The following is a 15,373-nucleotide window of genomic DNA, read 5'->3' on the forward strand; positions in this document are numbered from 1 at the left end:
AATCAAAACGATTCATGTGGCCAGCTCGAGAATTAAAGTGAATAAAACGTGAGTTATGTAGGACATTTTTCCTAATTATAATTATGTTACACAGTCAGAAAAGATTTGTTCTGGTCAGTCCTGTCCACGTGTCCATCAAGCCAGTGTAAAAGCAGTTTTAAAGCCTAGGCGTCTTCAAGTGAATTTGAATGCAGACTGTATCTGGCGTAGACACACACAGAGCATGAATAAGTAAATACAGTAATAGAAGGAAATGTACAGACAGGATAAATAAACTGAGTCCTGCACTTCATGAATTTGAATAATAACCACAACTATACAGACACAGAATAAATAAAATAGGTTGCAGTTGCCAGCGCCTTGATCCAATTAAGTGAGACCATGTTTTTGTTGCCATCTAGTTATAACAAAGAAAGTCTCTGTGTGATCTTGATGTGTGACTTTCAGTATTTTGGTGTGATTCAGAACTTTGTGTTTATTAGTGTACAGAAATCAGTACATCTACATTATCCAGGCTTTTTATATCTATTGGTATTTTAAATCATATAATCTGTTCAGTGGGTGGCATGGTGGTGCAGTGGATAGTGCTGTCACACAAAGAAGTTTGAATCCCCAGCCGAATGGCCAGGGTCCTTTCTGTGTGTTGGCATGTTCTCCCTGTGTCTGCATGGGTTTCCTCTGTGTGCTCCGGTTTCCTCCCACAAATCCAAAGACATGCAGTCAGGTTAATTGAAGCTAGTAAAAATTGTCCTAGGTGTGTGTGTGTGTGTTTGTGTGTATGTCCTGTGACCGATAAATAAGTGAATGAATGAATGAATGGATAAGTAAATAAGTGAATGAATGAGTGAATGAATGAATGGATAAGTAAATAAGTAAATGAATGAATGAATGGTTAAGAAAATAAGTGAATGAATGAGTGAATGAATTAATGGATAAGTAAATAAGTGAATAAATGAATGAATTGATAAGAAAATAAGTGAATGAGTGAATGAATGGATAAGTAAATGAATAAGTGAATGAATGAATGGATAAGTAAATAAGTGAATGAATAAATGGATAAGTAAATGAATAAATGAATGAATGAATGGATAAGTAAATGAGTGAATGAATGAATGAATGGATAAGTAAATAAGTGAATGAATGAATGAATGGATAAGAAAATGAATAAGTGAATGAATGGATAAGTAAATAAGTGAATGAATAAATGAATGAATGAATGGATAAGTAAATGAGTGAATGAATGAATGAATACATGAATGGATTAGTAAATAAGTGAATAAATGAGTGAATGAATGACTCAAACAATAAATCAATCAATGAGGTTCTTAACATGATTCTTTTAGGTTTAAAACGTTAAGAATTATTTATTCCACCTTAAAACACTTTGCTTCCCCAAAGCCTTACTGGTTTCCTCCTAAATATGTTCAGGGTTGGACAGTAATACCAGTAGGTTTACCATTACCATTTAGGCATCAGGCAGACATTCTTATCCAAACCTGCTTGCAGTTAAGACAGGATACAGTTCAGGCTACTGATGATTAAGAGTCTTGTTTTAGGTCCCAGCAGAGGCAGTTTAATCTCATTAACATGCTTTACAGTAGTGATTAAAATGTACATGTCCTGCATGTAACTGATGCTGATTGGTTATTTTATTGCCTTCACTTTAGGTGAGATCTGGGTAGAGAGCTCCAAGGGGTTAGACTTTGAGGAGACCCCTCGTCTCCGCCTAGTGATCAAGGCTGAAACGGCCTCCTCCAGCTCCTTCATGGCTGTAAACCTAATCCTTCAGGATGTCAACGACAACTTACCACGCTTCCAGCTCCATAATTACGTTGCTTATGTACGGGAGGCCCAGGGATACGATTTCCCCATCATTCAGGTACCTCGCCTCCAGTGTTTGCACAACAGTTGACTTTTGTGAATGTGTGAATTTTCCAGAGCAGAGCCTAGATGCCCTGGGATGAAACAGATTTGCGGGTGAAGTTTCCATGGCTTTCTCTTTAATGTTTTAATTACCGGTGATTAAAACATAGCCTCGGTTGGTCTGAACAGCCACAACAGCTTTGTGTTTTTTTCCCAGCTAAATAAAAGTGTTCCAAGCTCAATATTGCTCCCGGTCTCATGTTACAATAGAGCAGCTGTTGTAAATCCATCTATATTTTCATTCCAAATTTGTAATTTCCTCAGGTTCTGGCAGACGACGTCGACCAGGGTCAGAATGGCCAGGTGACCTACTCGATCAGGTCGTCTTCCATGAGCGGCCTGTTCAAGATCGACCCGCTCAGCGGCAGCATCTCCACCGCTGCCATCATGGACAGAGAAATCTGGATACAGACTAAGTAATTATTTAACTTTTGGCATTAGTGGGTGCTGTTGGTACAGTCTGGTGGTACAAGTATTCATCTAGCTCTAATATCTTGGGTCTTCTTTAAAGAAATAAGTCTGCTTGGGTAAATAAATTGATGTTTCTTATTGATGTTAACCCTAGTTTGAGTCTAAATACCTGGGTAAAAAAGCTGTATTTAAATAATCGTGTTTGGGCCGTATCTACTCCATGGTTGACCTGTTTTAAACTCAAAAATATTGGTAGATGGTTTTAAGAAAACAGCCTTCATAACATATGTCAACTCAAAGCTGCAGCTGAAAAATCATCCATGGAAGTTGCATCTGTAATGTTACAGACTGGAATGAGACGCTTGCACTGTAAAATGGAATAGACTTTAATGTGCAGAGCGGAACCAAAAAACGTAGTCAAAGTACAAATGATCACAGAACCAAAGCATCAGATCAAAAACACAGTCCAAAAGCCGCTCAGGTGGCACAGCGATAAAATCACACGCTGGAACCTGAGCTGGGATCTCGAATACATCGTATCGAATCTTAGCTCTGCCTGCCGGTTGGGCTGAGTGGCCACATGGACAGCCTGTTTTTCAGATAGGGGTGGGATTAAGCCAGATGGGGTCTCTCTCTCATAACTAATGCAGTTACGACCTCTGCCGGCTGATTGATGCTGCTTGCACAGAGATGAGAAAGGAGTGCTGTCAGGGTGTGTCTCTCTGTACACAGTGCTGAGCTGCACTGCACTCGTCAAAGTGTAGGTGACAAGATGCATACGGCTGCTGCCCACGTGTCGGAGGGGGCGTGGGTTAGCTTTGTTCTCCTCAATCAGAGCGGAGATCGGCATTGGTGGGGAGGAAGCATGATGCAATCGCGCAAATTGGACGAGCTAAAAAGGAGAATAAGGGAAGAAAATGCATAAATAAAATAAAAACACAGTTCAAAAGGGAAAAAACGGTAGACAGAAACAGGATCGAAAACCAGAGACAATAACTCGAAAATACGGTACAAAAGGGCAAGACAAAAATCGAAGTGAAGATATAAAAAAAAACAGGTCAATGCACGAAATCAATAAACAATGAAAGAACGCTCGGTATGCAGCTGTAAACAGTGGCAATACTTCGCAAAGAGCTTCACAAACGTACAGGTACTTATACCAGCAGTGAACTAGAACTCAGGTGAAACTGATCTCGCAATCAAGTTCTGATTGGTTAGCGGCGTCACAGGTCAGACTGGTGCATCTCGGGAGTTGGAGTCCGTTACCGTGGATAATTCTGTAGAGCGTCTGTGAAGCATGACAGCATAATTTTTGTTGATCATCTCAACTGTTTGGTAGAGGCTCATTAAAAATTACAAAAAATAATAGTTTGTTGTTGATTTAGTCCCAGGAAACTAAGAAAAGCAAAGAAATTATTTTCAAACATTATTTTCTTGGTGAGACTATTAAAGGGTTAAGATAATGATTCTGTAAAAAATTCTGTATCATTATTTGTAATACGTGCCGTTTCTGTGCCCACAGGTTGGTCATCATGGCGACGGACCGGGGCAGTCCTCGTCTGGCAGGCTCCGCCACTCTGACTGTGATCATAGTGGATACGAACGACAACCGGCCCACGATTCCGCTTCCTCTCGAAGTGCGAGTTCCTGAGAGTAAGTTGACTGCTGGCTGAACTCAGTAACATCAGTCTTATCAGCTAACTCGAGCCGCTCCGATCTGCGGTGGGCGAACGGCCAGGCGAGCGGGCCCGAAAGGTCAACTTAATTACAATTACTAAAAAAAAAAGATCTCGCTGATCATATCCTGTCATAAAGGATGTAGTATCATGTTTTCCAAGGATTGTGAAAATTAAAAGCAAATACGTGGACATGACAGCCCGGGGCAGAAAGCTGTAATACACAGTGTACACAGTGTGTTATTCTAAGTGACCTCATTACAAATCGTTTTAAACATCTGAACCTCATTTGCTTTCACCCAGACACACTGATCGGCACAGTGATCACCCAAGTGACGGGCAATGATGTGGACTCCGGTCCTGCTCTCTCGTACTCCCTGCACCTGGACCCGGAAACCCACAGGAAGTTTGGGATACATCGGTATGGAGGAGGGGTGTCTCTGACCGGAGAGCTGAATTATGAGGAGAGGACGTGGTACACCATGACCGTTCGCACGTCCGACTCTGTACACCAGAGCGAAGCCAATCTGACTGTACTGGTTGAGGACGTGAATGATAACTCCCCAGTCTTCACTCAGGACCTTTATCAGGTATGGCCCACTGGAGGCGCCTGTCTCAGGAAAGGTGATCTAAACAGCTACACAGTGGTACCTTGAAACTTAACGTTAATTGGTTCTGGGAGTGGTGTTGAGTTTAAAAGACTTTGAGTTTCAAGGTATTTTTTCTCATAAGGATGTATGTGAAACCTGTTAATGCGTTCCATGGTCCCGTGGAACTACATATATTTTGGGCTACATATATTTAACACAAATATAATATAAAAAAACACTGAAATACAATTAGAAAACAGTTAAAAATCTATAAAAAAAATACATTAAAACCTGCAAATTTAATTTAATTGTTTCCTTAATAACTTAATTGTTTCCTTATGCTTCTTAATCGTGGAGATGCTTAATCTTGGAATACCGTATTCCTACAACAGTAAAGAATAAATCTCGGTTTGTGTTTTTATTTTTTAGGTGACGCTCGCTGAACACTCTCCAGCCGGCAGTTCTGTTATAACTGTGACAGCGACTGACCAGGACTCTGGAGAAAATGGCAAGATTACATACAGTGTTGTGTCAAGGAAAGACATGTTCTACATTGACCAAAATAACGGTAGGTTTTGTCTTCAGGAAGTCTATCATTCTTCTTACAGTTCAGGTTTACATACACTTGGGTTAATGTCATTAAAACTAATATTTATCCCCTCCACAGATTCCATGTCAACATATTATAGTTAGAATAATCTACTTTGTACAGGACACAAGCAATTTTCCACATGTTTACAAACAGATCATTTAACTTCATTTCATTTAGATCAAAATTCCATCGGGTCAGAAGTTGAAACACACCAAGTTGACGTTGCCTTATAGCTCAGAAATTTCCAGCAAACCATATCATGGCTTTAGAAGCTGTGATAGACAATTATGAGTGAGGGACTTCTTATAAAATCATATAAGAGTATTTCACATATTTAAAGTGTAAGATGGTTTTCACGTATTCAGCAAGAAGGTATTTAAGAGTACTGTGACCGAGGTCACAAAAGAGAACAGAACAAGGATGTAAAAACAAAAGATATCTAAGAAAGATCTATATCACATCACAAAACCAGAATTATTTAGAACATAGCAGACTCTATGGCGCTATGGCGCCAAGATGGATCTTCTTATTTTTGAATAGCACATGTGCATGTAAGAATCATCTTCCTGATGATTCTCTTGTGTCTGACTCCGAGGAGGAGGGGTTGGCGATGGAGAGGGAGATAGAGGTGTAAAAAGACCTATGTAAATTTACTTAGGTTGTTCTTACTGCGGTATGCTTCTATGCTGTATGTAAGAATCCACAATTGTGCTTTCATTAAACTTCAATCCAGCTAAAAAGAATCTCGTGTCTGAGTTTGCTGTCTGACAGGAAAAGTTCCACCATAAAGCTTTTAAAAAGCTAATTGACATCATTTGAGTTAATTGGAGGTGTACCTTTATTCTACCACAAGGCCTACTTGCCTCTTTAATAGACGTCATGGGAAAGTCAAAATAAATCATCAGAGGCATCAGAAAAAGAAGTGTGGGCCTCGACAAGCAATTTCCAAACATGGGACCTCATAGTCATCATACCATCGTCATCGTTTAGAAAGGTGACACTTTCTTAACCCTAGAGATGAACGTACTTTGGTGTGAAAAATAAAAATCAATCCCAACAACAAAAGCAAATGACCTTGTGAAGATGCTGGAGGAAACGGGTACAAAAGTATCCATATTAACAGTAAAACATGTACTGTGTTGACATGACCTGAAAGAAAAACCACCATCATAAAATCAGGTTACAGTTTGTAACTGCACGTGGGGACAAAGATCTTACATTTTGGAGAATGTTCTCCGGTCTGATCAAAGAAAAATGGAACTGTTTGTCCATAATGACCGTTGTTATGAATGGAAGAAAGCCAAAAGAACACCTTCTCAATCGTGAAGCACAGGGATGGCAGCATCATATTATGGGGGTGCTTTGCAGCAGGAGGGACTCGTGCACTTGATGGTGTTATGAGAAGAATTATGTTTCTATTATGAGATATTAAAGCAACATTTTAAAGCTTACACTCAAATGGTTCTTCCAAATGGACAGTGACCCCTAGCATACTTCCAAAAAGTGGTGAAATAACTTAAGGACAGCAAAGGTAATAGAGAGGCCATCACAAAGCCCTGTCATTTAAAATTAGGGACAGCCATAGCCTAGTGGATTAGGGTACTGGACTAGTAATCAAAAGGTCGCTGGTGCAAGCCTCACCACTGCCAGGTTAGTGCTGTTGGGCCCTTGAGCAAGGCCCTTAACCCTCAATTGCTCAGATTGTATACTGTAACTGTACTGTAAGTCGCTTTGGATAAAGGTGTCTGCTAAATGCTGAAAATATAAATGTTAAATTATGGGCACAACTAAAAAAGTGTGTGTGAGCAAGAAGGTCTACAAATCTGGCTCAGTTCCACCAGTTCTGTCAGGAGGTCTGGACCAAAATCTTAGCAACTTATTCTGAGAAGCTTGTAGGGGTAAAATGCTTGACCCAAGTTAAACAAAGGCAATGCAGTCAAATACACTAACCATGTGTATGTAAAAAATAAATCATTGTATTATTCTGAAATTTCATGTTTTTAAAATATAGAAGTTAACTGAGCTAAAAGATGGAATGTGTACTAGGATTGAATGTCAGGAATTGTGGACAAACCAAGCTTAAATAAATGTACCTTTAACTGTACATACGTAGCCATGTCTGTTACTTTTGGATTCTAAGCTGTTTTAATATTTTGTTTTCACACAGGCACTCTTTTCATCAAACAAAGGGTAGAGTTTGATTCAGAGCGACCATCCTTCCTGGTGATAATCGAGGCTCGTGATGGTGGAACTCCAACACTGACTGGTTTTACCACAGTGCAAGTACACGTGTCTGACATCAACGATAATGCCCCTGTGTTCCAACAAACAGAATACAGAGCGGCTGTGTCAGAGGACGAGCTCCCTGGATCCACTGTCCTCACCCTGGAGGCTGTGGACGCAGACCTGTCTAGGGACAACTGTGGATTTGACTTCTCCATTGCCAGTGGAAACATTGGCAATGCCTTTCAAATAGAGAGTAGCATACGCTTCCTAGAGGGTCATGGATTTCAGATAGTTGGAACCTTAATCTTAGCTGAGAAGCTTGATTTTGAAGCTGTACAAGCCTATAATCTTACAATTGTGGCTTCAGACCGTGGAATCCCCCAACGAAGCTCAAGCGTTCCTGTTCTAATCACAGTAGTAGATACCAACGACAACCCACCAGCCTTCAACAGGGCGGAGTACAATGTTGTCCTCAGTGAAGGTGCCGAGACAGGAATGGAAGTACTTCAGTTATCAGCACTAGATCCGGATTCTACACCAAATGGAGAGGTGCAGTACTCAATCGTGTCTGGAGATGAAAGTGAGCTCTTCTCATTAGACCAGCGTACTGGCGCTCTTCGTCTGCGGAGGTCATTGGACAACGAGCAGGAGTCATCTCACATACTCATCGTGCAAGCCTCAGATGCCCAGGGACACTTTGCTCTTGCTCCTGTTACAATAGAGATCAAGGACATCAATGATAATCGACCTTTCTTCCCTCTTAAAACACTGACGGCGAGCATTCGTGAGAACCAGCCTCAGAATACTCTAGTCACCATCCTGCATGCCATCGATCATGATGCTGGGGCATTCGGTCAGCTAAAATATTACATTATGGATAAATCAGGGAGTGGCAAAGAGTCATTCCTGGTCAACCAGACCTCTGGTGAGGTTCAGACCTGCTCCAGTTTTGACTTTGAGAAGATGAATGCATTCCATTTTGTTGCCGTGGCAATGGATGCGGGTAACTACTCTGCAACCACTACGGTTCAAGTCTATGTGACTGGCGAAGATGAGTATGACCCTGTTTTTACGAGTTTAAAGTTTGCCTTCCATGTCCCCGAGGGAGCAAAGAAAGGGCAAAGCATCGGCCAAGTGATTGCGAAAGATGAGGACGGTGGTATAGATGGGATTGTTCTCTACAGCCTTGCGAACAGCTCACCTTACTTTGAGGTCAACATCTCTACAGGAGCGATTTTGCTAAAGATGGATGCTTATGGACAGTACACCGGTCGATCTAAGAGAGAGACCCGTGAAATGACTCTAGATGTAGTAGCCCATAGTCCGTTGGAGAGTTCACGAGTAGCCACTGCTCAGGTTATCGTGGATATCACTCATACGACCTTTGGTCTAACTACAGATGTGAATATGCTGCTAGCAAGTGTCATTGCTGCATCCTTAGCAGCTATAGTGGTCCTGATTATTATTGCTGTATTGCTCTACCTGTTGAGATCCAGACGAAAGAAGTATGAAGAGAACCGTGATGATATTTTAAGCCCTGGCACAATCCTAGACACTCTCGATGAACCCACTGTCCATGGAGCTGACAAACTTTATTACCAGACTCTTCCTGGATATGCCGAAGACCAGAGTGCTAATGAAGGAGTTTCTTACACTCGAGGTGGGTCTCTGGACCCCTCTCACTCTAGTGGAAGAGGATCGGCGGAGGCAGAAGCGGCTGAGGATGATGAAATTCGCATGATTAACGAGTATCCACGAGTCTCTAGCATTTCCTCCTCCATGCAGGAGCACATATCAGCACGTGGACCTGACTCTGGAATTCAGCAAGACGCAGATCAGCTCTCGGACATCTCAGGTGAGCCTGGAATGGATGCAAACCAGTGGTTCAAAGCCAAAAAGATGGGAAGCCTGGGTGGAACTCTGCTGCCAGGGCAGACAGCAGTGTATCGGGATGATGGTGGTGGGTACCTCGCGGTAGGACGTGGGCTTAACATCTCGCAAACTAAAGACTATACTTTCCCAGAGGATGGGAAGCCCATGGTGGATGGATCTCTTACAGCCATCGTTGCTAGTGATGAGGAACTGAGAGGCAGCTACAACTGGGACTACCTCCTTAACTGGTGCCCACAGTTTCAGCCACTGGCTAATGTATTTACAGAAATTGCCAGGCTCAAGGACGAGAATGCCGTGGGTCACTCTCGCCGGCCATTTCAGCTCAAAGCAAAAGCAGATCCGAAGCCAAGAATTGACCCCCCTCCTCTTATCACATCTGTTGCTCATCCTGGGGCTAAAACTGTCCTTCCAAAACCTGCTGTTGGACGAACTCTTCCACATGTTTCAACATTAAAGCGATCCCCAATTAGCCACGATGGCTCTGTTTCTTCAATAGCCATGTCGCCCAGGTTTTCACCCTCCCTGTCCCCACTAGCTGCACGTTCGCCAGCCATCTCCCCCTATGGTGTCAACCAGGGACCACCTTCCTCTGTTATTAGTACTGACCACTCCATAGAGCACAGCGAGGAGACAGAGCTTAGATTTTAACCCTCATAAAACCATCTACTGGACTGATACAGAACGCATCCTACCTGACTCAGGACCCTGTACATGACAGATGCCCAGTATTGCCATAATGTTACGTTGCCTCACTGGCTGGCCAGAGAGTTTAAGGGTGCAGTGTTTAATGACCATGTTGGACATTGAGAATCGATGCCAGTTTGACTCTCTCTCTCTTGAAGGACACATGCTATTTCCTGCATTTGCACATTCTAATCGAGAGCTACGTGTTTTGTAAGAAGAAAACATTTTGTATGATATATTTTTGTACTTCTATTTGTGGGGTTTTTGGACTTGAAAGTGGCATTTGTGTCATTTTCCGATTTTTTTATTTGTATATAAGTGACTGTAAAAATGATATTGTAATGAAATTTGTTCCAGTTTACCTGGTTTATGGTTGGCATTCTTAAGTATTCTAATAATGCTAAATGAAGCTCTTACTTTTCTCATTGATATTATGAATTACTTCTTGTCATTTATCAGTATTTTTAACACAGCACAGCTTTACACCTTGTCTCGATAGTCTTAGAAGGATTAGGATGCTGCTCACTTGATTAAACAGTCTAAAGAAAGGTTTTTAATATATCTAAAGAATCTAAATCTAAAGAATCAGCTTCTAATATATAACATATAAAATAATTACAGATTTTACTTCAACATACATGTGTTCCTTCATAAGCCAGATGTTTTTGCCCAAAGCTTATACACAGACTAGGCATAACATTATGACCACTGACAGGTGAAGTGAATAACACTGATTATCTCTTCATCACGGCACCTGTTAATGGGTGGGATATATCAGGCAGCATGTGAACATTTTATCCTCAAAGTTGATGTTAGAAGCGAGTTTGACAAGAGCCAAGTTGTGATGGCTAGACGACTGCGTCAGAGCATCTCCAAAACTGCAGCTCTTGTGGGGTGTTCCCGGTCTGCAGTGGTCAGTAGGGAGGAACAGTGGTAAAACTGCAACAGGGTCATGGGCAGCCAAGGCTCGTTGATGCACGTGGGGAGCGATGGCTGGCCCGTGTGGTCTGATCCAACAGATTAGATTAAATTGCTGAAGAAGTTAATGCTGGTTCTGATAGAAAGGTGTCAGAATACACAGGGCATCACAGTTGCAGGGCTGTTTTGTCAGCAAAAGAGGGACCAACACAATATTAGGAAGGTGGTCATAATGTTATGCCTGATCTGTGTATGAAAGGACAAGCAAGGTTAGGGCGTGGAAGGCCAGAATCACATGACTAGTTATCCTCTGCATTTAGCAGTTTGATTTTTTCCCAATTAAATACAGGATTTTTAGGAGATCAACATATAAGAAGCATTCTTTGTTTCTCATGGCAGCTTGTGGCAGCACTTTTATTTTGTATTTTTACACTTTGTGCGTATAATGAGCATCATTTTTGGAAACACCACGCATCAACTGGAAATCTGCCTAAAGTTCTGAAGTGTTGCTTTTCACTTAATCATGTTCTGCTGAAGGCAGTTTCATTGGCAAGGAGAACGTTGTGAAAGTGTAAACTTTGTGAAAAACCTACAGAAATGCAGGCCGGAACAAAACACTAGTACTGTGGGAATGTGTTCAATTTTAACATGAACCATTAATTTAAGCTAAACTACAGGCCAGAACTTTGTAAGTTTGTTGGAATATGAATTAATTTGACTCCAGTCCTTCCTGAGCACTTAATTACGTAAATGTACAGTATACTGGTACATATAATATAATATTGATTATTTTTAAAGCTACACTCATCACACACATAACCAATGTGGGTATACAATTACCGTACCCCACCTGACTGATCCCATTTGTAGTCCATACCTTGTTACTGCCCATTTTTTATTTTAATGACTTTTTAATCAGAGGGTGCTGTTGGCTTTATATTTTTGATTGGAGCACAATTTTTCTCCCACCATTAAGGTATTTAAAAATCCCAACGATACTACTGCACCTGCTACACTTATACATGTACAACACACCACCATGTCATTACCACCTGCAGTGCTAAAAATGGTTCACCACCCCTATAACATCCAGTCCATACAGATCCTAAGGGGGATTGATTTTTAAAAAGCACTCATTAATCTTACTAGTACAGAATCCTGAAACTGTGGAGGCACTTTTGTTTTGTGTACACATACACCGACCAGGCATAACATTATGACCACTGACAGGTGAAGTGAATAACACTGATTATCTCTTCATCACGGCACCTGTTAGTGGGGGATATATTATGCAGCATGTGAACATTTTATCCTCAAAGTCGATGTTAGAAGCAGGAAAAATGGGCGAGCGTGAGGATCTGAGCGAGTTTGACAAGGGACAAAGTGTGATGGCTAGACGACTGGGTCAGAGCATCTCCAAAACTGCAGCTCTTGTGGGGTGTTCCCGGTCTGCAGTGGTCAGTATCTATCAAAAGTGGTCCAAGAAAGGAACAGTGGTAAACCGGCGACAGGATCATGGGTGGCCAAGGCTCATTGATGCATGTGGGGAGCGAAGGCTGGTCCGTGTGGTCCGATCCAACAGACGAGCTACTGTAGCTCCAATTGCTGAAGAAGTTAATGCTGGGTGTCAGAATACACAGTGCATCACAGTTACAGGGCTGTTTTGGCAGCAAAAGAGGGACCAACACATTATTAGGAAGGTGGTCATAATGTTATGCCTAATCAGTGTATGTTGTTTTGGCAGATTGACTCAACATTACCTTTTATAAATGTATAATTTTTTATACTTTTGACCTGTAATGGACATTAATTGTGGACCACCAATGTCATTTTTATACAGCCATGTTGAAAATGTATTCATCATGTCTTATGCACTTGTTACAGTATAAAGCAAACATTAGGGGTAAACTAAATATCATAACCAAATGCTGCTCAGAAAAAACTAAGGCAGCAGTAAACAGTCTCAATGTTCTCTGGTTGCCTACTAAAACAAATGCACTGTATGTATGTATGTATGTACCACGTTTTATACCGTTTCTGCATCTTTGTTTGTGAATGACGTTTGTTGCAGTCGTTTTTGTAATTATGCCTCTGCTCTGCCTTTCAACTAAACACTTGACTAGAATTGAGATGAAATGATGCCTTGTTAGCAGTATTGATACTCTGGCTGTGCCTTTTATTCACAGAGTCCGGAGGTGCTTTTCTATTCTGATTTTTTATTTTACTTTTTGTATTATTTTGATTGAGCATTTTTTTATTTGCATTTTCTTATCGATCATTTCCCCAGTGGGCACCAGTGAGTTAAAATATTGGACACCTGAATTTGTGGTTCAATCATTTTTTAATACAATTTCCATAGTAAACACAGTGTGATTGAACAAAACTTGGTAATAGAAATGAGTTTGCTGACATAGCCAATGGTCAGTGGGAACGTCAACACTGAATATCTAACACAGCCAACAGCAAACAAATCTGAGTAGAATTTTGTCTTATATCAGGGTAACAAATTAGAATAAGATGAATAAAATAAGAATGCCTGTATTAGTCATATATACATATACATGTGTGCAGTACAGTTACATTATTTTATGCATATCCCAGCTTGTTTGGAAGCCATTGTACGGCACCCCTGGAGCTGAGAGGGTTAAGAGCCTTGCTCAAGGGCCCAACAGTGGCTGCATGGCAGAGCTAAGATTTGAACCCACAACCTTTTAATTGATGGCCCAAAACTCTACCCACTACGCTTTTGTCACCAAAATTTCCAATGAACCACATTTCTGAACCTAAACACTATTTTGTCTATACATATATATATATATACAGTATATATAGGCATTTAGCAGACGCCTTTATTCAAAGCGACTTACAGTACTGGGACAGTATACAGTCTTAACAATTGAGGGTTAAGGGCCTTGCTCAAGGGTCCATCAGTGGCAACCTAGCAGTGGTGGGGCTTGAACCAGCGACCTTCTGATTACTAGTCCAGTACCTTAACCACTAGGCTGCAACTGCCCTGCCATTCCTCCAAGAGATTGGTGTTATGATGAAGATGATGAAGATGAGTTAAACTCAAACATCTGCCACAGGTCTACAAATGGTTTTACGTTGGTGAAAGGTCATGATGGTGTTTGAGACTGAACTTTAACTAATGAATTATGGGTAACCACCTGTAACTACCTGCCCTGTCATGAATGGAACCAAAGTGTAAAACATGACATTAAAATTTGAATAAGTAAACAAACTAACTAATAATTCAACAAGAAATCTATAAGAAAGATGATGTCATATTAATGCCACTTGTGTGCCCACTGGGCTCTGTTACTACAGTTTAAAAATTACACATTTACTGTACATTCATTTCTGCCAAATATTTTAATATATGTTTAATAATAACAACAATAATAATAATTTAAATGAATATAGCGCCTTTCTCATACACAAGGTCGCTTTAAAAATGAACAAGCAGTAACATCCCCCCCTTATGCCAGTTTGTTGTGCCTGCTCATGGTGATCTGCTTGTTCTGTGTTGACTTGATCCCCTCTGACTAAAGTCAGGAAGTGTGCTGAGTAAAAAAATCCCACTGTTCCAGTCTGATGATTTTGTGTTTATGGGTTTGTTGAATTATACTCACAGTCTTCCTGCCACTGCTGCTTTCATGTAGGTGTTCCATAAATAGCTATTTGTATTCCATTGCATAAACAAGCAACATCTGAATCCACTTAACTGTGAAATCCGGGACGGGCCGATCCACCACGTTTCTGAAGTAAATAAATGTACACTTGTTTGGATTCCTTTGGATTGTATTTATTCTGTGCAGTGTCACAATGACGCTCGTGTAGAAATTGTCTAAAATTTCACGTTTTCTTTTGTATGAAATAATCCCTCCTGGACAAGAGTACTTTTGTACTGTATTTGTTAAAGTGCCTGATTAAAATGTATTCATATTTACGACTGGCAATAATCTTTTTTTTGTTTGTTTCACCAATTGTCTCTCATTGTTGCTTTTAAAACTGCTCAGATGAACTCGGGCTCAGATAGAATTCTGCATAGAATATGTGTAATAGAGTTTAGGGTTGCATTTATTGATGCAGCGGTAGATTCGGTTGAGTGACAATGGTTTTCTGAAGTACGCCAGAGCCCATGTAGCTATATCTATTACAGGGGCATAAAGCTTTGCATTATTGTCTGGTGTCTACCAGCCAGATGGCAACAAATACCAAGTGGTGCATTTCTGTGGTATCATACCACTATGCTTTATCAAATGATTGTGAGTTAGGGGGTAAAGGAACCAGGATCAGGAATACAATGCTAACTAAATCCTCAAATCAGTGGAATTTGCTTTTAATTTGTTTTGCCAGGTACCGAGTGGTAAAGCAAAGACTGTTAGTGAATGAACCTCATTGGGAAATCCAGTAACCCGTTGGGGTGCTCAATTTTTTTTAATTTTAGCTTTTAATTA

General features: G+C 40.8%; 1 protein-coding gene across 1 annotated transcript in view; it reads left to right on the forward strand.

The window, feature by feature from the left end:
• The window catches only part of dchs1a (dachsous cadherin-related 1a), a 136,020-nt gene extending 125,991 nt beyond the window's left edge, over nt 1–10,029 (forward strand). The window contains 7 exon segments of the mRNA XM_063017327.1: nt 1,685–1,879; nt 2,188–2,339; nt 3,857–3,987; nt 4,314–4,600; nt 5,030–5,168; nt 7,360–9,609; nt 9,646–10,029. Coding sequence (XP_062873397.1) covers nt 1,685–1,879; nt 2,188–2,339; nt 3,857–3,987; nt 4,314–4,600; nt 5,030–5,168; nt 7,360–9,609; nt 9,646–9,959 — 3,468 coding nt within the window. The 3' untranslated portion in view covers nt 9,960–10,029.
• The last annotated feature ends 5,344 nt before the right edge of the window (nt 10,030–15,373 follow it).

This window comes from Trichomycterus rosablanca, chromosome 20, assembly GCF_030014385.1.
Source record: "Trichomycterus rosablanca isolate fTriRos1 chromosome 20, fTriRos1.hap1, whole genome shotgun sequence".
Taxonomy (NCBI): domain Eukaryota; kingdom Metazoa; phylum Chordata; class Actinopteri; order Siluriformes; family Trichomycteridae; genus Trichomycterus; species Trichomycterus rosablanca.